The sequence below is a fragment of the Apteryx rowi genome, unplaced genomic scaffold (genome assembly GCF_003343035.1).
Source record: "Apteryx rowi isolate R43461 unplaced genomic scaffold, aptRow1 scaffold_172, whole genome shotgun sequence".
NCBI classification, from domain to species: Eukaryota; Metazoa; Chordata; class Aves; order Apterygiformes; family Apterygidae; genus Apteryx; species Apteryx rowi.
This window is the reverse complement of record NW_020447997.1, coordinates 1,313,764-1,341,257: the sequence shown is the minus strand read 5'-3', so window position 1 is coordinate 1,341,257 and position 27,494 is coordinate 1,313,764. Positions and strand designations below refer to the sequence as shown.

Sequence of the window (27,494 nt, the reverse complement as noted above, 5' to 3'; positions counted from 1 at the left end):
GGGATGCTTACCAGAAAAATGCCACAACCCGTCCCAAAACACGGTCCCACAAACTGCTGTGCGAACACAGCCGAGCAGAAGGTGAACGGGCAGGAACAGGCTGGGAATACCTTACAGGGGTATTGGTGCAGCTCTATCTGCATAGTGTCCAACCACCACTTTGGGGCTGTACTTATTCAGAAGAAGTTCTGCTTGGTTTTCAGTTGCTGTCTGAGGATGAAAGGAGTTCAGCTACTGAGTTCAATTCGTGTTCAGAAAGATATGCTTTGTATATTTTTTCAGAAACTGAAATCAATATACAGCACAAAGACAAAATTATAATAAACTATTCATCACATGGTTTATCACATGTGCAGCACGTAACTTTTCCAAGCTAATCATCACCTTAGTCTCACCACTTAACCTCCCTAAAACATGCCCTACCATTTAAAAGGCTCTGCTTTCCCCTAGTTACAGTTAAATTTGATGCTTAAGTACTATTGTGGAACCCATGAAGGAAAGTATGTTTATACTGTTACACTATACTATATTGCTATACTAAAACACTGACTTCATATGTACATGTAAACATTTATTTCTGTGGAGTAAAGAGCTGAAAGGATCTAATCTCTGCTCTTCATTGACTAGTCAGTCAGAATTCCCTCCAAAGGAGGGGGAGATAAAATCTGAGATAAAGTTTGTAGTTCTTGCTCCTTGGCATTCAGGATCTGCTCTGAAGTAATCCTCTGTACGAGATCTAGTTCTCACATACAGACCACTGCCTTCTGCATTAAGACCTTAAAGAAAATAAGCACACTAGAACTACCACGTAGGTCAGTCCAGACTAGATCGTCTCCAACAGCAGCCACAGCACGTGCTTATGGAAGAAAGAATAGGAAGAACTATGGCACAAGAATTTCCCTGTTGCATCCTCCCAGCTCCTACTGTTTTTTCTGTCTGAATGCATCATCCATTAGTTTCTCTAATCCTTTTTTGAATCCATTTATACCTTTGGCCTCGACAGCATCTGGTGGCAAAGGGTAATTATCCATTAATTACTGAAGCATAGCATTTCTGCATGTGAAATCATGCTTACCTGTGTAAAAACAAAATAAATAATTTGGTGCATCTTTGTAACTAACTATTTTGTAAAATATTTGATGGAAATATGAAAACCACTTTCCAGTTATGTTACTTGTGATTGTAGCTCCCAATTCTTCTCTCCCTCCAAAACAGGCTTAAGCAACGTTATATAAGAGGCTGTTTACAAACTGTGCCCTCCCTAGATTGTTTTCTAGCAAGCAACAGCTTTAAAAACATGCAAATTAGTTTGAGAGAGCAGTAACTCAGCGAGCACTCAGACTGTCTACAGGGTCAACAAACTCATACGAAAACTGGCAACATAAGCAGGCTGACAAGTTCCAGTCTTTTGAAAATACTGAAAAAACTTGTTTTTTCTGAGTATACAACTGCTTAAAAAGCTCTGAAATAGATCTCTTTTGATGCTTTAAGTTCTCACATACTTTTCAATAGCAGTTATATATTCCTTTAATTTTTGCTTTTTGCATACTGCGCAGTTTTACTAATTAGCAAGCACTCCACCAGTGGCTCCTTTTTGTCTCCTTTCCTGGTTTTGGAGTGGAGTGAAAGCAGCCGGGGCAGGCTGGGGAGCTCAGCGACAGGAATGTTGATTCGTCTGTTCTTTTTCACCCAACCGCCTACGCAGGCTGCACCGGAGGCGAGCACCACCGCAGAGCCATGCTGTACCTGACCAATCCAGCACCTCATCTGCCACATTTCACGCTACTTTCCCCACACAGGAAGCACTGTTTACTCAGAATAAAGCACACACACATGCATAAAATACAAACAAACAAAACCCATGCATACACACATATATTTAACTGAACAGGTTCAAAATTAAGTTCAGCCTACACTGATGCAGTCATATATAGAGATCTGCTCCAAACTGTCTTTTGCTGTATGCATCTTAGGATACCATCCAAGCCATTCTAATTAAACTAAACTGGTATTCTTTCATCTCCTTCATTATGCATTTCAGTAAGTTAGTGAGATGCAAGCTGAACTTTTGTAAAAGGTAGCAAAGTATAAAGAGCAAGTTCCAAGTACTGCCTTCGCTAACCTTCCTTAAAACCTTGGAAATAAATTGGGTGTATAAGTACTATCTGCCTGAAGTTCCAGCTGCCTGTGCGACCAGCACTTAATCAGCAGATCTCCACAGGTCTCTAATGACCTTGGCATTTTTACAAGGATTATACTTTCACATGAGTGAACTGTTCCCAAACACATTCTCTGACATATTAAGTACAAAATTCCTTTCTTTTACCCTAATAGGCTATGTCTTAAAAGGTACCAATAAAGTATATATGCACGCTTCTTCAAGATGCTAGGAAAACTCTGTTAGTATATATAGGAAGCTTTATTCTTAATTGTAATTGAACTGTGGACATTTTTCTTACATAGCTTGAGAGTAGGAGAATTTTTCTTCAAAATTCAAGTGTTGCAGTACAATATTATTTCATCATTTTTTAAACCTGTTCTGGATGAGATTGAAAAGAAACACAGGAGCATCTATCCTATCAGTTTACCCTAAGACAGTAGTACAATACACACAACGAATGGAGAATCACCTTCTGAATATCATTCAGGATGGTATTAGAAAAAACAACAATACATGCGTATCTTCAATTTGATAGTGAAATTTAAACAAAGTCAAACTGCACAAGTATCACCTAGATATTCTTTGAGAAGATAATGCATATGTAGCAACACTTCTCCAAAGGAGTTAAATTACATGGCAGGGTTTACATAGAAACAAAAAAAAGCCTATCTTCACTTATCCCCAATGTAAGTAATTTGATGAGAATCACATGCAGAGCTCTCCACTGGCATAAATGAAGCTCCTAAATTATAATAGCTTTTGGCAATATACAACCTGTCCTGTAGCATATTACCACACAAACTTAAGGTATCACAAAACATCATGTCTCTTTCCTTCTCCTTTTCTCCACTGTTAGTCTTATCCTGCCTTCCACATTGCCTTCTACCTCCCCTCTGGGTCTCCTCTTGGGAAAGCACATATAAATGACAGAAGAGAGCCTGGGTATCATTAGAAAGGATACGCAAAGGAAACAAGCACTTTTACATGAGCCCGGGAGAATGTGTGTGTAGAGATCCCTACTGAACATATGCTTTAGAGCAGCAGCTATCAAATCATACGCAGACACTACTGAACCAGAGAAGGATCTTTGGCTACAGAACCCTATATGTGGGCAATGAACACTATGACCATAGGCCCAAGCAACAGTAGGTTAAATTTACTGCTCTGTTATTAGAGAGGTCCCAGAGGAAATGACCTACTAAGTTCTCCATGCCAGGAGAAGACATGAAAATCACTGCACTGAAACTAGAGAAAAATTACTATATGTGTTAACAAATTCTGAATAGCAATTACTGTGTTTTATAAGCTAAAACTGAAAGTGGCAATAACATAGACAGTTTAAGGTTGAACAAAGATGGTATTCACTAACAATCAGCGGTAATCCTAACCTCTTTGATTCTGTCTACATGAGCAGAAAGGCATATCTTTCATTTAAAATTCAGTGACCAACTCACACATTCAAAAAGGAGTTGAATGTTGTTTGCAAAGGCATGAAGTTGGAGCAGGTTAGACTGAAGAGGACGAAAGCAGAAGGATAACTGAAAACTATAGGGCTATTAAGCACAACTGAGAAAAGCATATCTTTTTTGCCCAGACAGGTAAACTTCGCAAGTGTAAATCACGCTGTGCATCTGTACCCCTTTATTCCAAGCATGACTTAATTGTAATGGTACTGTACATGAATAACGCGAGTTAACATAAGGTCCTTCAGGCACAATGACACTACAACAATTAATGACTGCTGTTGTTTCCCATTCATAAAGCATTTACGTTGCTACATTTGGTATTTGTGGATGCTGGAAAAATTTCGGCAATCTTTTTAACTAAGTCTATACAAATTAAACCCCCAGTAACAGAACTGTAGAAAGGTCATAAAGTACTTACTTAAATTCAGTATGAAACTTTAACAAATGTTATTTAATATACATACGATCTTCAGTTCACTGGATTGCGGATTGCAGTCTTCAAAGAGCTGAAATGTGATTATGTACGTAAACACATGCAAAGCACATAACAGATAAAACTGGTCAAGCAAGATTCTTGAAGACAAAAGCTGGAACGAACTACTGTATATTCAGACATATTTGCCATACCCCCCCAAAAAAAAATTGGAGAAAAAAAAAATTATCAAGCATTGAAGTGGACTCTTCGGATCTTAAATTAACATACCTCAGTTCCAAGACTGCAGTTTCTTCCCTTTGGTATATAAGGCATGCTTATTCCTTCTTAGTCTCACTTGCTTGTTGTGACAGTATGTTTTAGTTAATCAACTTTTTAAATTGTGGAGTTATTTTTATTTAAGGTAAAAACCCTATAGCATTTTCCTTGTCACTTTTGCTTGCCTGCATTTTAATTTGTCTTTTCTTCCAATCTGTCTGACTTCCTGGGCATTCAGTGCCTTCTCCTCCCTACATGTAGTCTATACCCCAATAAGATTCCCATCTCTTCTATCCATGAAAGGATAAAACCTTCCTCTTAATAGCCACATCTTTGCAGACTTCTTATACAGTCACACCTTCTTCTCATTTATTACTTTTTGAACACATGAAATATTTCATTATGCTTTCTCAAAATGTCATTTTATCACATTTAAATTCATGTTTTAAGACTGAACAAGCCTCATCAGCAGAGTTAAGCTATGGACATTAGGTAAGGAGTAGATAAATGAAGTTGGCAACAAGTTGCAAATTTCTGAGAAAATGTTGAAAAACAAAAAAGAGAAACAAAAGACCAAAAGAGCCTCTCTAGAAGAAAGCAAGCATAGTTGTAATGACGAGGTCCCACAATGCAAAGTCCTCTGGAACCGCTTGAAGATAACAACCTATATTTGTATTAGCATGGTTGTACAAGTTCTCAGCTCTCCTAAAGGAAGGAAATCTGAAAAGTAAAAGTTAGATTAGGTGGTACTGATTTATTTCTTTTACTAAATGTCATACACTACTGAATATAAGCCACAAGCCATAGCTGAAGAGGGCAGAAATCATAGGAAGTATCAGTAAATACAGTATTAAGTACAAGATCTGCCATTGAAAACTCCGAAGTTAACATACCAGATGCTATATTTATTTCTTCTCATTATAGGGAAATACTGCATTTCTAAAATAACATTGGTCTTACACAGTTGCATCAATTTAATTTCAAGTATTTGAAAGCAAATTCACTCAAGTCACTGTCACATTTTGTGTGGACACTCAAACTAACTTACATATCCATATAGCATTGGTGCTTACAGACACATAATTAATGTGATACACAGACACAGAGTAAATATAAATATACCAATACAGCTGTAAGCAAGCAAAACAGATACAGATATGCCCCTTACTTTAAGACAGTATCTACTCGTCATCTGTTAACTCTGAACGTTTCCAGTTACAAATTATTTGCAACAGAGTTCAAGATGCTTTTGTTCACTTCTCCCACACAATAAAACGGCTTCTGCTTCCTGATTTTGTCATAGTGCCATGTAAAGAGGCAATTCAGAAAACAGCCTCTGTCTGCACACGTACCGGTATTACTTATTAGCCCAGCACTGGTACTGATACATGCTACATGTGCACACCAACACATACATTAAAAAATATATATATTGAAATCTCTATAACTGAGTTCAATCCTAGTAGCAGTGACTGAATTTATCCCTAGGACTTCCATACAAAAGGTAGTTAATAAGATGTTGACAAAGTCCTAATGCAAATTACTGTTCAAAAGAAATGTATAATTACCGTTATTAAAAGACCATGGTGATATCATCTCTGCATTATAGCAGTATCTTATCATTGATATTAAATATGGAACATTAAATAATTTCATATAGCCTTCAAATCAAGGCATTTATTTAGTACCATGGGCTCAAACAACAATATATAAAACAAGTTATCAAATCCTAAAAGAAAGGTCAAGGGTGAAAAATCAGTTTCTGACAACAACAACAAAAAGATCATACATGGAGGAAAATAATCTACTTTGGCCAACAAAAACCACCGAAATCTTTTAAAAGAAGTTCTCATGGATTTTAAGTTCTGGAGAAATATCAGGTCAAACTAAACCTTGCACAGGCATCTTAGAGGATTACTCAATCAGCTTTGTAGGCAAGTACAGATTTTGAATGGCTGGCTTGACATTAGACAAAAGAATGAAAACTTCTCTCCTGAAATAAATATATGGGTGGATGTGAGATACACTGTTTTTTCTCAAATATAAATTCTGAAGGTAAAATGTGACAAAACATTGCCAAATCAACACAATATTCCTGACACCTCATGTAACTGAAGTAATTCTAATCACTTCTGAAGAGCTTAAATATGATGCATCTCTTACGACAATTCAAGAATTCTCTTGTTTATAACATGCATACAACTGAGACTAAGATTTCTCTCAATGAAGAAAATTTCATTCAGAAGCATATGTAATTAAGCTACTTAATTACTTTAGCTTCAGCCCTTTAAATTTCCTCTTCTGCTCCGCAGAATCTGCCTCACTGAACAGACGTTACATCTGTGTAATAAATACAGAAATCTGCAGAATTACTATGCTGACAAAGTTAGGGATGCTGAAAACTAGGAATGCAAGTTACATGTTTCTGCTAAATTTTCTTGGGACACACAACCCTCATGGTTTATACTGACAAACCTGTGCTTTCATGATTAAAACTGATTCCACTTCACCTTGCAATATGGGAAGCAAGGCATACTGGTAAACTTCAGTGAGGGGTGCAACTGTGCCTGTACTACTTCTGACAGAGATAGCTTGATCAGGGTAACACCTCTTCATACCCCTGCTAGCATGGCCTTATTTCAAATTTACTTGGCTCAGTTTCTGAAATTTCCTGAAACTAAACTGGATTAAGTCACAACTTAAACTGAGACGCATAAATGAATTATTTTAGTCACATAGCATGATTAAAGGTAGCTATTCTGCATATTAAAAATTTCATCAAGGAGTTTGTAGTTTAATTTTAAACCAAATGACAAGTCAACTTGCATGAATCTATGGAATCCACAGCAAAATAACCAGAATGAAAATCTCAGGTAGAATGAAAAAGGAGTTGGGAAGATGCAGGACTGTAGGAAGGGTACATTGAAAGCAAAGGAGCAGAAGTGGTAAAGGTTGTGAGAAATGGGGAAAAGTGTTGTACCTGATAAAGTACTGTTTTTTCTGGTAGCAACAAATATCTGTGAAATCTTTGAGGAAAGTCTCGTCTTCAATAGTATTGGGCCAGATAGAAAACTACAGACTCCTATTTACCTCTGAGGGCTTAAATAGCAGAGGACTCCATGTCATCATTGATGTCACCTTAGAGTTTCATACTTGTACGAATGCATTATTATACAGTCTTTAACTAGATGATGCCATATGGCAGCATGTCCACAGAATCACTAGGTCATTTACTGCACAAAGCAGACAATGGTTAGAGAACAAATCAAGGCTACACAGTGAAACAGGCTGTTGCTGCAGAAATAGAAAGGAGTGTAATGAATGAAGCAGTAAGAGAAAGAGTGGCTTCACAACCAAGGTAATTGAATGCAGCCCTGGAAGATCTGAAACAGAGATTCTTGTCTCTGCCAAAAGGTTCCTATGTGATGAGGCAAGTCACTTAACCCAAACTTTCCAGAGGCGCTCAGTAACTGCATGTTCCTTATTTTCCTGACTGATTGATTTGAGACCTAAGGTCTGGTTTCCAAAGTGCCCAGTGCATGGCTGCAACTGAAGTCAACAAAAATTGTACTCCGAACATATCAAGGACTATATAATGCTTAACATTATGTCCTAGGCATCTCAAATTGAACAACCAAAACTAATGGATTCTTTTGACAGTAATCTCTCTACCTCCTACTTTTCTGTACCTAATATGAGAATTACATGACTCACAGAACTCATAGGTGTTTTGAGAAGATTAAAGCTCAGGAAACAATCAATATAATTCTCTTTTCAGATTAAGTTTTGAAAAGTGTATACTGAATGCAGGAATAGACCAAAGTCTGAACAATGTTGATAAAATACACTGTTAGAATAAGTCTTCATTAATGAGTACAAAGCTACTTCTAACTCGTAACAGGAGGGTTGAGAAGAGAATGAGAGAATGCATATTCATACATGTACTATTTAATTTGGTATGCCTACCTGATCTATAAAGATTCACCCGGCTTAAGTCTGCATGTCTGAGCCCACGACATGGCTGCTGGAGTTCATAAACTCTCAGCATTTCATTTCCAGCTTCAGGCCTAAGTTAACTCTCAATAAGGGAACAACAGCAGTGGAATTCAGTTCCCTCACTTCTCATCCATCTCCTTCAGGTTATTTTGCCTGAGAAGAGATGAATCTAATGAAGTTTGGCTTTGTGTCCTTATATATAATTATATACACATCCAGAAACATTTTAAAATATATTAAAAATAGTCAAAGCAAGTTTAAATAAAACAATAAAGATTTCTACAACATAGGATTTGGGATGACCTCAACAAGGCAACTGTATTTATCTCACTCTCAATTTGAGTGAAAGTAGTGAACAGACTTAAAGAATCGGAGATGAAGCTCAGTCAGTACGAAAGGCGTTCAAATCTTTCCCACCATCCATCACAGTGTCAAACCCAAAGAAACCAGACAGAGCACACGGGCAGCGTCCTGGAGTTTCAAATGAAATACTCTATTTCAGCTTAAAGAAAGCAAAAAACCTCTTGGACAGGAATGCAGAAAATGTTCTGTGACTCCACACCTTCTTTTCTACCACACCCTTAACACTGGCAAAGACATGCGAGCAGCTATGTAACTCATTAAAAAAAGGTTTTGGCTGACTTGGTGTTTCAGCTGGTGAAATTCCCCCTCAGCAATGACCTTGTAGCACAGGAGCTTTAGAGTCTTTCACACTATACAAGAGGGGCTGAAGTGAGGGGAAGCTAAGTATCTCAATCACAGTTTATTAGGATTGTTCTATTTTGGCTAGATTTGATGTTTATTAGGCACAACTCAGCCAAATTTTCTGATAACCTTTAAATTTCCTCTCAGAATCAAGTCCAACCAAGTAAAACTGAATTCAGCTAATTAACTGTTCACTCTTTAAATGCCATATTTGAAGCACAAATCTAAAGAATAAATTTCCATTCAAAATGAGCTAGAACACAAATAAAGTTTTTTCTTTTAATAGAAGTAATAGACATTCATACAGTCATACTTGTAGAATCAAAGTAAATGACATGATAATCTTTCAAAACCTCTGGAAAAAAAGGGAATGGTATGGCTGCTCCCTTCACTTTCTTCCCAGTGTGGAACATTTAAAGTATTAAGGAAGATATAGTCTGCTGAAGGCAACCCTAAATATCCAGTCACATGGGTCACATTTTAAATTTGATGTGGACTAAAGATGTTTAGCTTCATGAACTGTACCTAAAAAATTTCATGTGACCTCAGGGATTAAGGTCTACCCACCTGTCTCAGCTAATCCTGATAGTAGCTGTAATGCTCCTTACCACTTCAGTGAAGACAGCATCAGAAAACAGCATTATTCAGGTATGGTCATCCAGTTTTTAAAGCTCATGAATGAAAATAATGTGTCTTTATTTCTGTTTGTAATTCTTTTTTTTCCCCTGCTGTGTAGCTTTGGGCAACTCTTTTAACCTCAAGCATTATTCCTTCAAGCAGTTAGAGGTCCTGGGATGAGTAACATGGTAATAATTATATAGATAATAAAATCTCACACCTCTAAAAAAGGAATGTGAAAATTGCTTAAAAGCTAAATGGGGTATTATGTCTACCAAATAAAAAAAGAAAGCTTCTGGAAAAAGAGACTAAATGGCCTTATTACTTTTCTACCTTGCACCAATTATATTTATTCTTCCCATCATTTCAAAAGGAGACCTAGCCTGCTTCAACACATGACTATGCATTTGGAAGTTAACAATGATTAGTTACCTATTAAAAGGGTCAGTGTGTTTTTATCTCAGTGAGGTACACTGCAGTCAACCTGAATTCTCACCTACACTTCAAGAGATTACTCAGTAAGCAAATGCACAAACTTATGAAAAGGTCAGACTATTTTTCTCTCCATTTCAGCCAGAGCCATTCTATTAACTGGTTAAAAACTATTCACTTAGGACAGTTTAGGGACAAGATTTTTTCTTGCCAGGACATTTTCACAGATCTAAGTGGTATCGTATCCTCAGTATTATTTTCAAAATTATTTAGGTTTTGATTTATGAAATGTAATGAAAGATTTAAATGCATATATTTTTTAATTGAGAATGCAACCCTTCTTTACATGGAACTGATTAAACAAAATTTCCTAATATAAGCAGGACCTAACATTCACACAGTTAAAATAACCAAAGCCAGGAAAGTATTAACCTCTCAACAAGTAGTTATTTCAGTGTCATATTATCCTCTTAGCTATGTATCATGACATACTCATTTTGGCTCACGCTAACAGTTTTGTCAAGGTCAGAAGTTGTTGCAAAGACCAGAGTAAAATATTAACTAGGTTCTATGCTCATGTTGTACCCTACTGAGTGGACTTAAACAGCCACACACTCCACACACTCATGCAACCAAACATATACTTTCACAGAACAAGCCACCTGAATGTATACACACAGTCTTCTGCTAATAAGGATTCAAGATCCTCCTGATGATATTAACAAAGTATCTGATACTACAAGCTCTTGCCATTTTTCAGAAAGCAAATAAATAAATAAATAGATCTCCCAAACCCAGACTAACTGAAATAGTCCTGGGTGAACTGGATTAACAATGGTTTATAATAACTATCATAGATAAAACAGATGTAGACAGATATATGATCCATTGTGGAAAGAAGCACTATCATGTTTGTAGCTGTATTTCTTCAGGATGCTCAGCACATTGCTTTCCCCATGAATAGCAAAAGTCATGCTAGCCACAAGGGCTAACAAGCCAACAGGACATGGACTTTATGGCAGCTGCCTTCTGTTTTTCCCCATCTTACAATCATACAATCCAACTTGAATAGAACTTTACAGGACAGTTTTGCTCAAGGGTTTTCTTGACCCTAAATGCAGTAAAAAAAAAAAAAAAAAATCACTTGTAATTTGCTGGGATACTGGATTTGTAGCCTCCTTTTTACAGCATTACTTTAGGAGAAGCCAGTGCAGATTTGTTTTTCAATGCACTCACACAAACATATGTCCCTGCCAAACAAATGGAAGACCAGAGGAGATGGAACTTAAAAACTTTGCTTCACCACCAAAGACAAAGTCACCAGATTACATCTCTGGTGTGCTTCTGCAGCATGTTTATTTTTCTAGTTGACAACACAGCTAATATTCCACAATTCATTTAGCATTTAACTTAATGGGTGCCTAAAAACACACATGATGCTATTACCAAACAACTTTCTTTCCACACACAGAACAGAAACTTATGGCAAAACAAATCATAACTGTGTCCCAGGTTTTCCAAATACATTTCTACAATGTATGTTTCCAATGGTGATGCACCTCTGTGCACCCTCTTCCCTCACCTCATATGTGGGTTCACACTGGAACTGGATCAGAAACATACTTGGGTTAAAAACAAAACCCTAGAGGCTAGTAAAGGAGGAAAGAAAATAAAGAAATGAGAGAAGTCTTTTCTGTGGTTTTGGGTTTTGGGTATATATATATTTTTTTGGTAAGCCAAGTCAATCCACTGATCCACTGTATCGTGTGACCTCACAAAAATTCGACAACATGCAAGAACAAGCTACTAAGGAGAATGGGAACTTCCTAAGCTAGTGTTCCTACCAAGAGTTCCATATCATGAAGGGGTTTCAGGTTATGTGCAAAGGAGAAACACCAAATATTGCAAGTGGTAAGGACACATGAAAGGACATGGGAGAAACAATGGAAGAAGTGTAAAGAAGAACAGCAGTGGAAACATAAGTTCCCCTGTCATCCTTTGGTTCAGCTCTGCCACTAAATCTTTTCAGTATCCCCAAAGTACCAGTGAACTTAGAAATAAATTACCTTGTGAATGACTTTTGGACCCAGAAACATAGCTTAAGTAGATTACTGTTACTCAAACTAACTTAATGGCATGACATTGATTTTTCTTACATGGGATTCAGGTTGTTTATTATCAAGATGTCCAAAGTGATTAAAACCATAACTTTGTTGCTGTTAATGGAGTGCACAAATAAAGACATTCAAGAACTGTTCATATACCTCACTAGATGCATTTTCCATGGAAACGTTGGCTTGGACTAGTCACTCCACTGCCTATAGACTCTATACAGTTTAGATTAGTAACTACCTGGCTTCTACCACATAAACCAAAAAGTGTTGTCTCAACATGGCAACGGTTGCCTCAGGCCAAGAGAAAAGGAAAATCCACTAGCAACATTTTAAATCCTTGTTCATCTTCTCTAAATTCTTCCCAACTGTACTCTATCTTGTTGGAGGTGAGTGGACCAAAATTAGACACAACATTCAGGATGCAGATTCAGGTGAGTTACAGATATCTATATACAGGGGCATAATGATGTTCTTAAGTTCAAATAATTCCTATAATTTCCTGCCTTGATTGCTGTCAAGCTGATGTTTTTATAGAGCTATCTACTATAACACCAAGATTTCACCTTAGAGTGGCAGAAGTTAGTTTGGGGACTATCATTTTTTACGTAAAATTTTAAATAATTTTTCCATGTGTATCACTTTATAGTTATATACATTAAATTTACCTATCAGTTTACAGACCAAACTTCTAGTTTCATACAGCCTCTCTGCAAAGCTTCACAATCAGTTAATGTCTTCACTTTACCCACGATAACTTAGGCACTTAGGCCACCATGATTTGGTTTTGTACAGCACTGTTCTACAATAGCTTCTCAGAGTATATCAAGCTTAGTTATGTTTCATTTTACATTTAAACTATATAAGTCAAGCCATATTTACAAGTAAGATGCACAGTATATATCAGTATCATTTACAACACTTAAGCTAGTTCTTGTTAACCTTTGCTATTAAAGAAATGGCTTCTGATCTATGTGGGAGATTTTTACTGCTAGCTTTGAAGAAGAAACCTGATACTCTCAGGTCATGCAGAAAAGATACAGTATTCACAACCACCTAATACACATCCAAAAAAAGGGAAGTTATCAGAGATTCTTCTCATATATGATACATGATATTTAATATTATTTTATTTTAAACAGAAGGAATACATATATAGTTTGTAATGTGCAGAAGGTAACTATTGTCTTCTGCTGTTCTTATCACTTGCTCTGATAAAATCCCTCCTTCCCTTTAGTCACACCACATGTCTTAATACATACATATCAGTTTTAGTTCACATGACCACAAGTTTCACTGCACTCTTCAAGTGTGTTGATAAATGAAACAGCTTCTGAAGTTTGTATGTTCTACCTCTTTGTGGATCAGGTCAGAAGTATAACGGACACTGAGTAAGTCAGTCAAGGTCAGGCTTAGACAAGCCTCGTCAAAGTGGAGGTTTTTAATGTGATGGTTACAGACTTCTCTGAACAATGACATTTGTGCAGCATGCTTCTCAAAACAGGTCACAATTTGACAGTGCTGTGCAGTTAGCAACTGCACTCTCCTGAGCCGATACGATTTCAGTGGAATTTGAACAGTACGAACTGCTGTTTGCGGCAACCTTTTACCTACAGTATTGTATTTCAAAAGCTAGTTCCAAATTTTGCTGAAACAACAGCCTTTCATCTACACTGACAGCAAATTCATGGTTAAGTAGTACAATTTGGCCTAATGTGTTGGAGGTTCAGATTAAACGATGTAAATTTTTAATACTACACTAAAATCAGGAGGGGATTCTTAATCATTTCTCCTACAGAACTTCTAGGGACAAACTCATCCCTTTTTAGTTAGGGAGGCATTCATTTATTAATTTATTACAAAGTTAAAGGTCTTTATTATCCCACAGAGATATGTTACGGAAGCAGAACATTTTTACTGTTTTTACACGGAAAACAATTTGGTCACAGTTTTATTAAACAAGCATTAAAGAAAGAACAATCCAGGTATCTCAATAAAAACACAAGCAAATATAAAACATGAAAATTACTTGGAAGGGTGAATTGTAGCAAAGAAAATCTAAATCTTAAGATTAATGGAAATAAAACTTAATTCACTATTTGTATACCACTGAGCTTCATATAGTAATCTCTCCCTCTCAAAGAAAAAAAAAGACACCCTAATACTACCACATCAGTGAGCACGAAAACAGAATTGCCTATGAAATATCCTCCTTTGCTTTCCCATCAGATAACCTTGACTATGTTTCTAACATGACAGACCCATGTGGCATTCTAATCACACAGACTAAATGCTCTTTACAGTATCTGCTAACCTACCTGATGTCTCCAGTTGCCGAAAATTCTGTTGATTAAACACTGGCACATAAACCAGATTAACCATAGGACCAATAATTTACATTGTACATAAGATTGCAGCAGATCACTCATTACTGTAGAGTCTTTCTCCCTGCAGAGACTGGTTATACTTTTCTCACAGATGATACATTAAATACAACAACTAATATCAGGCAGCAGGCATATAGCTAATGTTGTGCTTTAAAATCATTAAGGACATTAACACCAGAGAGAAGAAGATACTTCTGAATAAACCTGATTAATTTTCCTTAAATTAAAAAGAACACAAAATCACTTAAAGTAAAATGGGAAGAGTAGAACTTGTGCTTAGAGCAACATTAATTAAACTTCACTTTTGAACATCTTATTAAATTTACTATTAGACAATGTAATGCAAGTAAAGAACAGCTATTTATAACTATCCCTAATCCACAGCAACCCAGTCATAGAGCCATTTCCCAGACTGTGTTATTGTTATACCAAACAGACTACTCTTTCATTTCTCATCAGTTGTAATTACAGTTCCATAGTTGAAATACAGTAAATTACCATGCAGTACCTTTGAAAGGTGGTTCACTGAGGTTAAGCTGTCACTACAATTACTGTATAATAAAAAATGATGATTTTAAATGCTCTAGTTTTCTCTCAAAGAAAAAAATATGAATTTAGTTCAAACAGCTCAGATGAGGCAAATACCTCCAGGATGACATAAACAATGAAAAACAAGAAATTTAAGCAAAGCCAAACAATCTCAAGTAGAAATGCAAAGCTCTATAAATAAACTGCTGCATATAAACTTTAACTACTCAATAAACTTGCACATTTAAAAACAATTCTTTACAAAAATACTCTTTATCAGAATTCATAATCATACAATATCTATCTAGCATTTTCCATAGGAGCTTCATAAAGCTTAAGAGACTTCTTTTCAAGTTTAATTTTAGTTCAATTCTACATTATGTTTTCAGCCATGACTATCGGATAACTGCAACTCACCTAACACCAAAGAGGAGTGGGAAAAGGTATAAATTAGCACAAACATTTCTAAGCATAAAACTGGATCTATAATTTTGACTTTCACATTGGTCAAGGAGAGCTTGCTTTCAGAAATTTCCTCAACTATTTGACACAAACATAAAATGAAGAAAGGAGATACTGAAAAGACACAGACAACTGTCACTATAAAAATAATACTCAAAATGTTACGAGAACTGTTTCCTTACAAAAATCTTTCAGTAAATTGCTACTGCTGTCTCTTTTCGAAAACAGTACCAGATACATCCTTCTGCAAACTGTCCCTATTCTCCCCAACAAAGACTGCCTGATCACGCTGGAAAAGGCAATTCTTTCAGTCCTCTTCTCCTCCCTGGTTCCAGTCACCCGCTCCCTGCTGTTTCCCTTGTGCTGGCAATCATTTGACCATGTAGTGAACAAGATCAACTCGGAGGAAGGGGGAGAGGAAAGAGGGAGGAAGGGGGAGAGGAAAGAGGGAGGAAGGGGGAGAGGAAAGAGGGAGGAAGGGGGAGAGGAAAGAGGGAGGAAATAGAGAAGCTCTGCCAGAAGCTCCAAAGCTGTAATTTCAGGAGTATCAGTGGCAAAGCACAGTGGCACTCTTCAGGCCATTCTCAGTGTTTCAGTCATTCCACTTTGCCCAAGACAAGCAAATGGTCCTCAGCACCATTCTCCCATTCATTCTCTCCCAAAAGGTTGTGATGAAGCAAAACCAAGCATGTAGTAAGTAACTGTTTGAAGAAAGGACCACAACTTCAGCTCTGGTAAAGAATCAAAGCATTATATAACTGTATGAAATTAGACTTATTTTCAGCAGCTAAGAATCTCCTAGCCCAAATCTTTACCTATATGCTTTACCAAGAAAAAATTAGGATCTGAAAGCATGCAGTACACAACATCTATGATAGGTATGATTTTTCTCTGTAAAGATTAATTGTAATTACTTATTTCACCTCTGTTACTTTCTCCAGGCTCTGCTGTAGATCCAGCAATTCTTTATCATGTTGCTCTTTAATTTTATCCATCTCCATGTCATGGCTAGACACTTCTTCTTTTAGTGCTCCTTTTAAAGCTGTAAGCTCTCGCTCTCTCTTTCTCAATATCTCTTCTTGTTGATCCTTTGCCACTAATACTTCTTGCAGATCCTGCTTCATTTGCATCAGCTCCTAAAAAACATTAAAAACAAAATTAAACACAACTAGCACCAATTACTCCAGTAACTGGGCATTAAGGCAACACATAAGAAGTTTCTTAACAACTCCGTGTATGTTGCAGTATGCCAAAACTATTAATGTTAACAAACAGATATAGCATTTCCATTCTCAGATCAATTATCTTTCAGGTTCATGAAAAATATTAAGTTCCCAGATACTATTGAGATAACGCTATTGACCATGGTGTTAACATGATGTTCATGTAACAAGTAGTTCTTAAATTATACAGTTATACAGTATAGCTACTGTGCAACTCAAGATGTGCTGAGAATAATTCCCAAAGGAGGAATTAACTGTTCCATTTGTGTTGGAGAGAATAAAAGCATTTCAGTATAAGCCCTGCAAGGCCAGCTTTGTTTCTTGTATGACTGATGCATCATTTGCAGCTTTTATAGAAAGCTAGGGATTTACTAAAACCCAAGATTATTAGAAGTATTAATGTATAACTGATGCTTTATACAATGGGTCAATAGATCTGATACCACAAAACTAAGAAAAGATTTTCATGATGTGTGTTATGCTGTCTGTAAATAAAGCAGGAGTCAAAGTAAGGTTGCAATTTAACAACTCCCTCAGTCTCACCTCCACTAGCAAAGAAGAAAAGCCTTTTTACTTCTCACGCTGCAGGAGAAGTGAACCCAATGATAATTCCTTGTTGGCTTTTCCATTGAAAAGAAGAGAGAAAATTACTTCTGCAAGTTAAAATAGTTCAACTTGCTGAGGCGCTGAAGGCAAAACAAGTGCTTTCCAACCGAGTCCATGCCTCCATACCCTTTCTCTTCCCACTGTGTTTCCCCTAGAAGTCATTTCCCCTCTCCAAACTGCTGGGAAGGAAGCACAGAGTCAGTGACCCTCCTGGGGACAGCCTTCACCTTTGCTGCACTTGGCTCAGCCCAAACTTCCAACTGTCTACCATGCAGAGTGCTAGCTTAATACTTAAGATCCTTAACAACTGACAACAGAATCAAATTATGCAGATACAATATTGTTAACACATTTTATTGCTTTGTATTTCTGTAATTTTACTTTTAACCTTGTAGCCAGATTCTTAACCCTTTATTTCAGAAGCATAAACCTAGTAGTATCTTTAGATCTTACCTAGTAAGAGGGAAGGTCTCCCAGGGACCTGAGAGGTGCTAGTACTCTGTTCCTGGAGAACTCCAAATTTACTTACTTACAAGGTGAAGTGTCAGAGTGAGAACCCTACAACATGTGCCAGCAAGTTAGGAACAAGCAGGGTAAGTGTTTTCTAGCAAGCTGTGAGGGTTGGGTGGCTCTGGTAAATTTAGGTACCAAGAAGGCAGAGGTAGGGTAGACCCTGTTGGAAGGTCCAAGTGCCTCCAGGTATCTGTGACATGGGGAAAGCTGGCTCATAACTCATCTCTTTCTCATGATGATGGTACTTTGCTATAATGAAAACTATACACCCATGTCCTCAGGTTTAGTAGCACTTTTCAATTAGCCCTGATGTTATAACCCTCAGCTGGTGCACTCTTGCTTTCCCTTCCCTTAGTTCTTGTTGTTGGCATCTGGAGGGTGCATTAAAAACTTCTTTCCCCATCTGTCCCTTGTTTCTGTCTTTTAAATGGATATTTTTGTTACTATTCCCTACGTTTAAATCATGCCATGATACCAAATGTATTTCCCATTTTTCCTGTTGTCATCAGCTTTTTGAAATTACAGCCTTGCCTGAAAGGAACCAAATAGTTAGAATTTGTTCTTTATTCTTGGATCAGTCACAAAATTGTAACTTAAACAAGTCACATTCACAGAATATGCCATTCTGTATAACTGCATATTTCATTGTCTAAATTAAAATACTGCTTACAGTCCTCATGTGGTTTATGTGAGTACCAATTAATTGCTATGAAATTCTTCAGTGAGCATTCCACAGTTATTGATCATAGGACTACGGTAAAATCCTGGACCACACATTTTTCTGTTTTTCACCTGTCACTGTAAAATCTGTCTTTTCATGTTTGGACCCTCAGGACATAAAGGAAGGAATTCATCTTGAAAAATTACTGCACTGCACGTTTGTAGGCACAAACTACACAGCTTGTGGGCACATTTTTCATGTCTACCAAAAGAACACAAACAAACTTTTAATTCTCAGAAGTTAAGCAAGCCATTTCGTCTCTTTCAGAGGAAAAAAAAATTAGCAGACTTTTAAAGGAATTTTTAAAATACTGTATTATATATGAAAAGCAGTATGTTTTATCTTTCTGATACAGTTTACTCTCACATTCTAAAATATGGCACTGGCCAGAAGAATAAATACAAACATGTGTATACAAACACAGTGTAAAACAGCAGGAGCAATCATAAAAGCGTACAGCTTTTAGTATTTCTCAAGCACTGAATAACTTCACTTTCAAAAAGCGTACAAACTTCCCCAGCAATGAGACATGGTAAGTACACCTAGACCATTCCTGGCAATATCCACACCAATATCCTGCACCAATATCCACAAATCAAATAAACAGTGTTCTCTATTTCACCATCAGTAAAAATTACTACTATTACCAGGGAAACAGCTGATTCTTATTGCATCCCAACATGACAGAAAAGCCATAATAACTTTTCTGTTCCTCTTCAGATGCTGTCCCTTCTCCTCTCTCCCTGGTCTCATCAATGAACAGTTAACAATGTAGAGACTGCTTTCAGGAGTTCTTTGAATTTTCTTAGTGGAATCTCTTCTGGTGTTGCTAATATGTACACCTCTACCTTTTCTAAACATTCTTGAACATGGTCTTCTCTCTTCTGACCACAACCCTTTTTGTGAAAACAAACAGCAGCAGCATTGGATAACTCAGTTGTCCCTCATCCACACATTATTTGTTCTCCTTTTCTGTAAAATAATAGGAGTTATACGTTGTATTCTTTTTAGTGTTAATTTAGCTATTTTAACATACCCTCTTAAGTCACTTACTAATGTTAAATTATTTTGGATAGATCAAATGGGAAAAGCTAAAGCATGTCTGTCTTCTACTATATCTCAGTTCCCACTTTTTGTACATTTTTTTGACCTTTTGATCCTTTTTCTAGTACTTTTTTCACTAACCTCAATCAGAACTTCCTTCTCCCCTTCATCAGTATGTTTTGCATTATCCAGTTCATCATGCATCTCAGACAGCTGGTCTTGAAGATCTCTGATCTCAGTCTGGTATTGTTCCCGCTCCATCTTCACTTGAAAAAGCCTCATCAGAAAAAAAAAAGACATGTTTTTTAATTTGTGGAAATGCTAATTTGTTCTTCCAAATACTAAAAAGATATGAGTACCTATTCCCATGCTCCCCACCCGGTAACGGGATAGAATGAGGCAAAGCAATGACATGTCAGAGGGGTAAAAATGAGAACTCTTTTTAATAGATATTTAAATGGAAAGGGTTTTTTTTTTGATCTAGCACCCAGACAATTGTCTTGACTACAGTGCTCAAGCATTTCTGTATTTTAAAGACTGAACTATACATTATGACCATGAAATATTAAAAACAATTCACATTTATAAAAAGATTATAAATCCAGCAATCTTTCTTTTACTTCAAGATATTCCAAAAATACTCAATTTTTAAACAGTTGAAACACTTCCTATAGTAACAAAGGCCACTCTGTATGATTCACAGAATCACAGAATGGTTGAGGTTGGAAGGGACCTCTGGAGATCATCTAGTCCAACCCCCCTGCTAGAGCACGTTGCACAGCATTGTGTCCAGACGGCTTTTGAATATCTCCAAGGAAGGAGACTCCACAACCTCTCTGCGCAACCTGTTCCAGTGCTCTGTCACCCTCACAGTGAAAAAGTTTTTCCTCATATTCAGAGATAGAACTTCTGTGTTTCAGTTTGTGCCCGTTGCCTCGCGTCTTGTCGCTGGGCACCACTGAAAAGAGTCTGGTCCCATCCTCTTGACACCCTCCCTTCAGATACTTGTACACATTGATAAGATCCCCGCTCAGTCTTCTCTTCTCCAGGCTAAACAGGCCCAGCTCTCTCAGCCTTTCCTCATAAGAGAGATGCTCCAGTCCCCTAATCATCTTAGTAGCCCTTCGCTGGACTTGCTCCAGTAGTGCCACATCCCTCTTGTACTGGGGAGCCCAGAACTGGACCCAGCACTCCAGATGTGGCCTCACCAGGGCTGAGTAGAGGGGGAGGATCACCTCCCTCCACCTGCTGGCAACACTCTTCCTGAGGCACCCCAGGATACCATTGGCCTTCTTGGCCACAAGGGCACATTGCTGCCTCATGCTTAACTTGGTGTCCACCAGCACTCCCAGGTCCTTCTCCACAGAGCTGCTTTCCAGCAGGTCAACCCCCAACCTGTACTGGTGCATGGGGTTATTCCTCCCCAGGTGCAGGACTCTGCATATGCCTTCCATTCATCTAAACGTTTTAAGAAAAGGAAAAAATTCCAGTGAATAAGTTTTCTAGAACAAACTCACTCCTCTAGGTTTTGTCTAAGTTCCTTCTCACTTTCTTCCAGCCGCTTTTTTAAGGCATCTTTTTCACATATATTTTCATCAAGTTGCAACTGAAGTTCTTTCAGGGTTGCTTGTGTAGCATCTCTCTCTTCTTTGGCATTTTGCTGATTCTAAATTGTGTACAACAAAAGTTAAGCAAGATAATAAACTAAGCATAAAGAAATCAAAGGCTCGTTTATTATGATATAAAAATAGCCATTTCATGACTTTGTTATTTTCAGTTGTAAAAGTGTTTACTAAAAGTTATGAATATTAAAACACACAAAGCACAGCTTTCGGATTTTTATGAAAAACAAGAGAAGTCTCTTCAGAATTAACTAAAGAGTTTCAAGTATATTGATTCTTATCACAGACTCAAAATGGAAGCCAATCTGTCCCTCTCATGTCTTTAAAGCATGGTTGTACTTAGCTACATTGCATTCAGTACTGAAAATTAATGCTGTAATTAATAAACAGCAACTACCTAAGTAATACAGTTTGTCTCCCATTCCATATATGTCTCCCTGCAGTCAACAGATTTTAACATCTACCTCTGCAGATATTTAAGAAAATTTTTGTACATATGCCTAATATTTTAATTCACAGCTCCAAGCTCCCTCTCAAATACTACTAAGAAAGAGATTTCTTAAAAAGGGTAACTATGCTATGAGCAGCTATACTATCTAAAACTTACCAGTTACCCCACAGGATGTTTTAGAACCCACTTAATGCAACAAATATTATGTTCCAAATCCTTAACTACATAAGCACCAACAGCTTACAAAGCATTCCCAAAATGTAGTCTCAAATAGAATACTTAGTGAAAATTGAACAAAATATATCATTTTCTTCTGTACAAGATTCAGTTGGTTCATCTGTTGTCACTTATTTAGAGAAGCATATCTGAAATATTCAAAAGCTTTCTAACAACAAAATGCAGTACCCTAATTTCTAGATCCAGTTTTTTCTGCAACTCTTCCACTTTCCTTTCAAGTTCTGTTTTTTGTTCCGACAAAGCTTTCACTTCAGCTGAAGAATCAGAAACCTACAATTAAATAGAGATGCTTACTCCAACAAATTCAAGAGGTTTTCTGACAATTTCCTTTTAAAACCTAAAATAAAACCACAAGAAAGGCTTATAAAGTATTGCATCAATCGCCTGAGCTCACCTGGGACTTTTCATATGGGTCAAGCCAAGCTAATATTTTCAAAGAAACCATGATTTGATTTTCACATAACTTCTTAGTAATTGCTCAAAGCATGTTGCCAATAAAACAGAAAATACTGCAAACCTAAAAAAAAAAGAATCAAACTAGGCAACATCTGAATTAAATCACTAATATTCGAGCCAAACTTCACTTTGAGATATCACTGATAACACTCAACAAAGGAAAGTGTGCGGCTGTGTGTCTGTCTGAGGACAGATTTTCAACTTCTCTTTTTTGTAATTATTCACGTGTTTTATATTTTTATTTTCATTCCTTACAGCCCAAGATAAAATAACTCCCAAAAGCAAGCGTTTAGTCCTTTTTATGCTATCACTGCAACAACTGGGAATTTCTTCACTTTTTTTTTTTTTTTTAAAGAACTGAAAAACTGGTGCGTCACTTAGCAGGAAATCATAACTTTTTAATAGGCAGATTGTCAAATGATGTTATTGCAACATAATTTTAAAATGATATCCTAGATTACTGCTTTTTTAACATTACATACACAACAATACTATCTCCTCATACATACCTATTTTCATCATTAGAATGAGAAGATGCTCCAACATTATTTTTAAAAGCTATATATGTGAGCTTTTTCTTTGGTCCAGCAACCCTTTGATGTCCATAAGATTTACTGTTAAGCATTCATCTCTCTCTTCATCTAATATGTAGAAGCAAAACGAACCCCAAGACGGCCCTCATGGCAGATTCCTTTACATTCTTTTTTAGCTGTTACCAGGAAGCTTTCCCACAAGGCTGATTCAGTAAAGAACTTAAGTGAGAGATTATCATTAATTTACACTACTGGGAGACTACAAGAACACTCTCACTGAAATCAGTGATGGGATTCAAATTTTTGAAGTAGAACATGTTTAAGCACTCCTTGTAAGAGATCTGCAAAATATTCTTCAAGTTTGCTTATGTATCTTTGCAAACTGTGCACCTCAAAGATATCCTAAGCAAATTACCAAATTTAGACAACCTAAAGGTCTGTGTATGAACACTGCATCACTATGAAACAAGCCAAAACAATTAATTATTCACCTGTGCATTTCCAGCAGCTCTTGACTTTAAAGTCTGAATTTTCTCAAAAACCAAGTTGACTTTTCTCTTTGTGGCATCATCATTATCAGCACTTCTGAAACACAGACACAGTGTAAGTGAGCAGTGATATGACCAAAGACACTACTACTTTGGTAGGAAGAAAACAAATTCAAAGTATCCAAACTATTGAAAATAACCACCACAAAAACCTACTACAAACAAGTCAGAAATTATCTTAAACATGATTTCATTAAATCATTTAAAAGAAGGTTGTTAAAAATTTTAATTGCAAATGTTTCAGGAAAAAAAAAAAAATCACTGAACTCCTTAATCACAATTCTTTTCTACAGGATGATGGCTGTGAAAAGTCAGGTATTCAGCATGTATATTATTCAAGAAACCTACTGAAATTAAAAGTAATTAGCACTAGGTTCTTCAAGTCCTGACTACTGCACCATAAAATACCTTTTAAACTGCTGCCAGAAACTGCTACATCAGTAAGAAACTTCAAGGATGCACAGAAATTTAAGTGTATCACATGTACTTTAATTCATCTGTCCTTCCTTCCTCATCTTTAAATAAGTTATCATTAGAAAACACAAAAGTGAAAAAAAGATACAGGTGGAGAAAGGATTCAATGCACAGCAACAAGAGAACCTCTGTCAAACTAAGAAATACAAGCACTTTTTTTAAAACAAGCTTTTTTTTTTTTTTTTTAACCACTAAGCTCACATGAGGTACGATTCAAACTCTTCACAAACCTGCTTATCACAGTAAGTTCATCTCCAAAAGTATTTAAAAGAAAAAAAATCAGATTCTGATTCACCATTTCCAGGTACATTTAGTCAGATCCTGAACAATACCTCATGTAAGTCTTGATTGCATGGGTATGTCGAGATCCTACAGCACCTTAAAGGATAAAGCTGAGATACACAGTTATGAAGTAGTCATTTCATTTAGTTATAGTTTTGATTTTACAGTTTCAAAACAAACATAGTAGAAAATAAATGTTGAGAAGATACAATTTCCCCTCTAGGAGTTAGCTATGTTTACTAACCCTTCTTTAAGGTAATTGTAAAGGATCTGTTTAGCTGTCTCTTCATTTGTTTGCTGTGCAAGATCTTGCTGGCCTTTTAAGAGATCAGGAGTTGCCTAAAAGGAACAGATAAAATGTCAAAAAAAAAAAAAAAATCATATGAGGGTTTGCAAATACAACTTTTACAATCAAAATTCTCTGTTCTATTCTATTATGAAGAAATATACTTACTGTGTACCTCCTTGTCCCCACCATATTCATTCTCTCAAACAAGAATGAGACTGTTTTCGAAAATATTTTTTCTACAGCCTCATCCAGGGGATTACTTTTTGTATTTACAATTCTCCAGAAAAATCCTGCTATCCCATTCAGAAGTATTACATGATGGGAGTTTGCTCTAATGAAGAACAGAAAAATATGCATCTAACAATATGACAGCTTTAGTATACTACAGCACAAAATACAACTTAAAGAGTAAATTCAAAATTACCTGTATACTAGGGATGGATGAAAATGTTTTTACAGAAATCTTCTTGGCTCCTGTATCTGGTGGAACTGTAAATCGGTTTGGCAACAACAGAGTAGAAGTTACTGTTTTAACTTCCTCACTCTTACTCTGTCCTGGGAGTGTAGATGACCTAAACATGAAGCTCTCAGTTCTATTTTGTTTATGATACTGCAAAGAATTGAAATGGCTGTTCTGAATGTCTTTATCAGGCATTTGCAGTTTTCCAGTACTTCGAGCCAAACCTTTCATCTCTGTGGAAGGAAGCTTCTGATCTCTAGGTAACTGCTTATGAAGGCAAACTTCAGATGGTCTTAGCAAGTGCTCAGTTGACTTACCCAAGCTTTTACTGAATTCATGTAAATAATCTGAATTTACCTCAAGGCCTAATGACAAGGCACTATCAACACTTCTTGATCTTTTACGATCATCTGGATGAATCTTATTCCTTTTTCCCATCCTACCTCTTCTCTGAGGACCAGCTTTCTTATCAAACTTTTCAATTAGCTGATCTACTCCTGGAAGTGAACCAGTGTCAATATCACGGCCAGTTCCAGGTAAAAATGGAATATACCTTCTGTTTTCATGCCGATTAACATTGTCTGCATAGATGGCATACTCTTGGTCATCAAGTAAAAATTTGTACAAGGAATTTGCAGAAGTGGGAGTAGCTGATGAGGATGATGATCTTCGTGAGTCATCCAACACTGGCCCAGCTGAATCTTGTCTGCGGAAAGGAAGAACATCAGGTCTAGGTTTCCTTGTTTCCAGATGAGCAATAGGACTAACACAGGCGGATCCTCCTGCGGATGAAAGTGAATCTGAAACATGTGCTTCATTGGGACTGATCACACTACTGGGACAATCCAATGTCTGCTTATTTTGGTCTTCCACTGACCTGTTCAAGTGTATTTTTTTTGCACTTGCTTTGGTTGACTCTGCAAGATATGGATTTGTTTTCTGTAGGGACACTACTTTGGATGAGGAAATCCAAGGCCTTGCTTCAGTTTTACCTTCATCTGCAAAAGATTTAGATTTACTGCATATAGAAGATTGGTAAGTATCCATGTTCAAGTTATTTTTTTCAGGATCATAAGGCTGTAAAAGCTCAGGATGTCTTTGAAAGTTCAACAAACTGGAGGATTTCAGTGTCCCATCTTTAAAATTCGATATTCCATTTTCTTTTTCATCCATATTGGTTACCTTTAGGCTTTTAAACAAACAGGGTTGCACATGCTGTGTTCCAGGAAACTTTGTGTGTTCACTGTTTTCGTCCTCCAACTTAAAAGCAGTATTAGAGTCTGTGGTTGGCCTACTTATAGTCTGAGAAATGACCTGCTGTTCTTTTCCCGATGGAGGAGGATTTTCTGACAAACATCCTTCTGTATTGTTTAGTACTATGTAAGGATGTCCATGAATTCCCTGGACTCTAATACTGACACCATAAGACCCTGCCTTCGAATTTTGTGCACTGCTAGTTTTTTGAGTCTCCTCACTGGCAAGTTCAAGAGTAACTTCATAGTCCTGCTGCACATGCTTAAAACCAGCAAAATACGGCTCCATGATTATCAGAAGATTATAGCTGTGTAGAAAAATATATATATATTTTAATTAATTGTTTAAAATACTTTAGATTAATTGCTTTATTCAGCCATTCAGCGTGACTCTGAAAATTAAGTGATATGCAATGAAATGAATACACAAGCTCAAAGTGAACACATTGTGAAACAAAGACAAACGGCTGACTGACAGATTCTGTGTCAATGACATTTTATGAATGTAAATATTATGAAATAACAATGGTGCAAGATTACCTACATATAGCTCTTGCTAGTTGCTTTGGAATCAAAATATTTCAAATATAAGCAAGTTTAGTATTTTTTGAGTTAACGCATCTTTTATTTTGGGTATCTCCACTATATTTACTGAAAGAGCATACCATCACAAACCAAAGGTCATTTTACAGTCAGCAGTTAATATCAGCCATATTCACACCTAAATGTAAGCCCAGAAGAGTAAAACAAGCAGGCAGTTTTAGGCTTAGGTAACTAAAGCACTGCAAGAAAGGTCAATATCCTCATGCCTCTAAGTTGTGCTTTTTATCTGCTTTTTCAACTTTTGTTTTCAGAAATGGAAATGTGTCACTGTTTCCTCTAACATTGTCTCCCCATGTCCTGTAAAACCTTTTATGTCACTATCATATTTTATAGTAAAAATATTATTTGTTTCTAAGCACATCTGAAAATAAACTTTTACATCTATTACCTCATTGTCATCCATAAGTATAAACTATGCTACAAATTAATTTAAAAATCTGATTGTGGGCTTTTTCCAGAAAACTCTAGCTGGTGTTTTAAAACAGATACTTTGTTGAGCAACAGAAATGGAAAAATACTTTTAGTATTTCCAAAGCTGATAGCCCATTTTTCAGGAAAAACAGAAATGCTAACTCAATGCTATATGTGCCAAAACGGTTTCAAATCTAGAAAACAACAAATT

At 36.6% G+C, this 27,494-nt stretch overlaps 1 protein-coding gene across 1 annotated transcript in view; it reads right to left on the bottom strand.

Annotated features, from left to right (window-relative positions):
• Positions 1-26,558, bottom strand: part of CGNL1 (cingulin like 1) — a 52,518-nt gene extending 25,960 nt beyond the window's left edge. Inside the window, 7 exon segments of the mRNA XM_026060902.1 lie at positions 16,481-16,693; positions 19,806-19,941; positions 21,182-21,330; positions 22,143-22,244; positions 23,431-23,548; positions 24,512-24,606; positions 24,981-26,558. Of these exon segments, the coding sequence (XP_025916687.1) occupies positions 16,481-16,693; positions 19,806-19,941; positions 21,182-21,330; positions 22,143-22,244; positions 23,431-23,548; positions 24,512-24,606; positions 24,981-26,558 (2,391 nt within the window).
• Between the last annotated feature and the right edge of the window lie 936 nt (positions 26,559-27,494).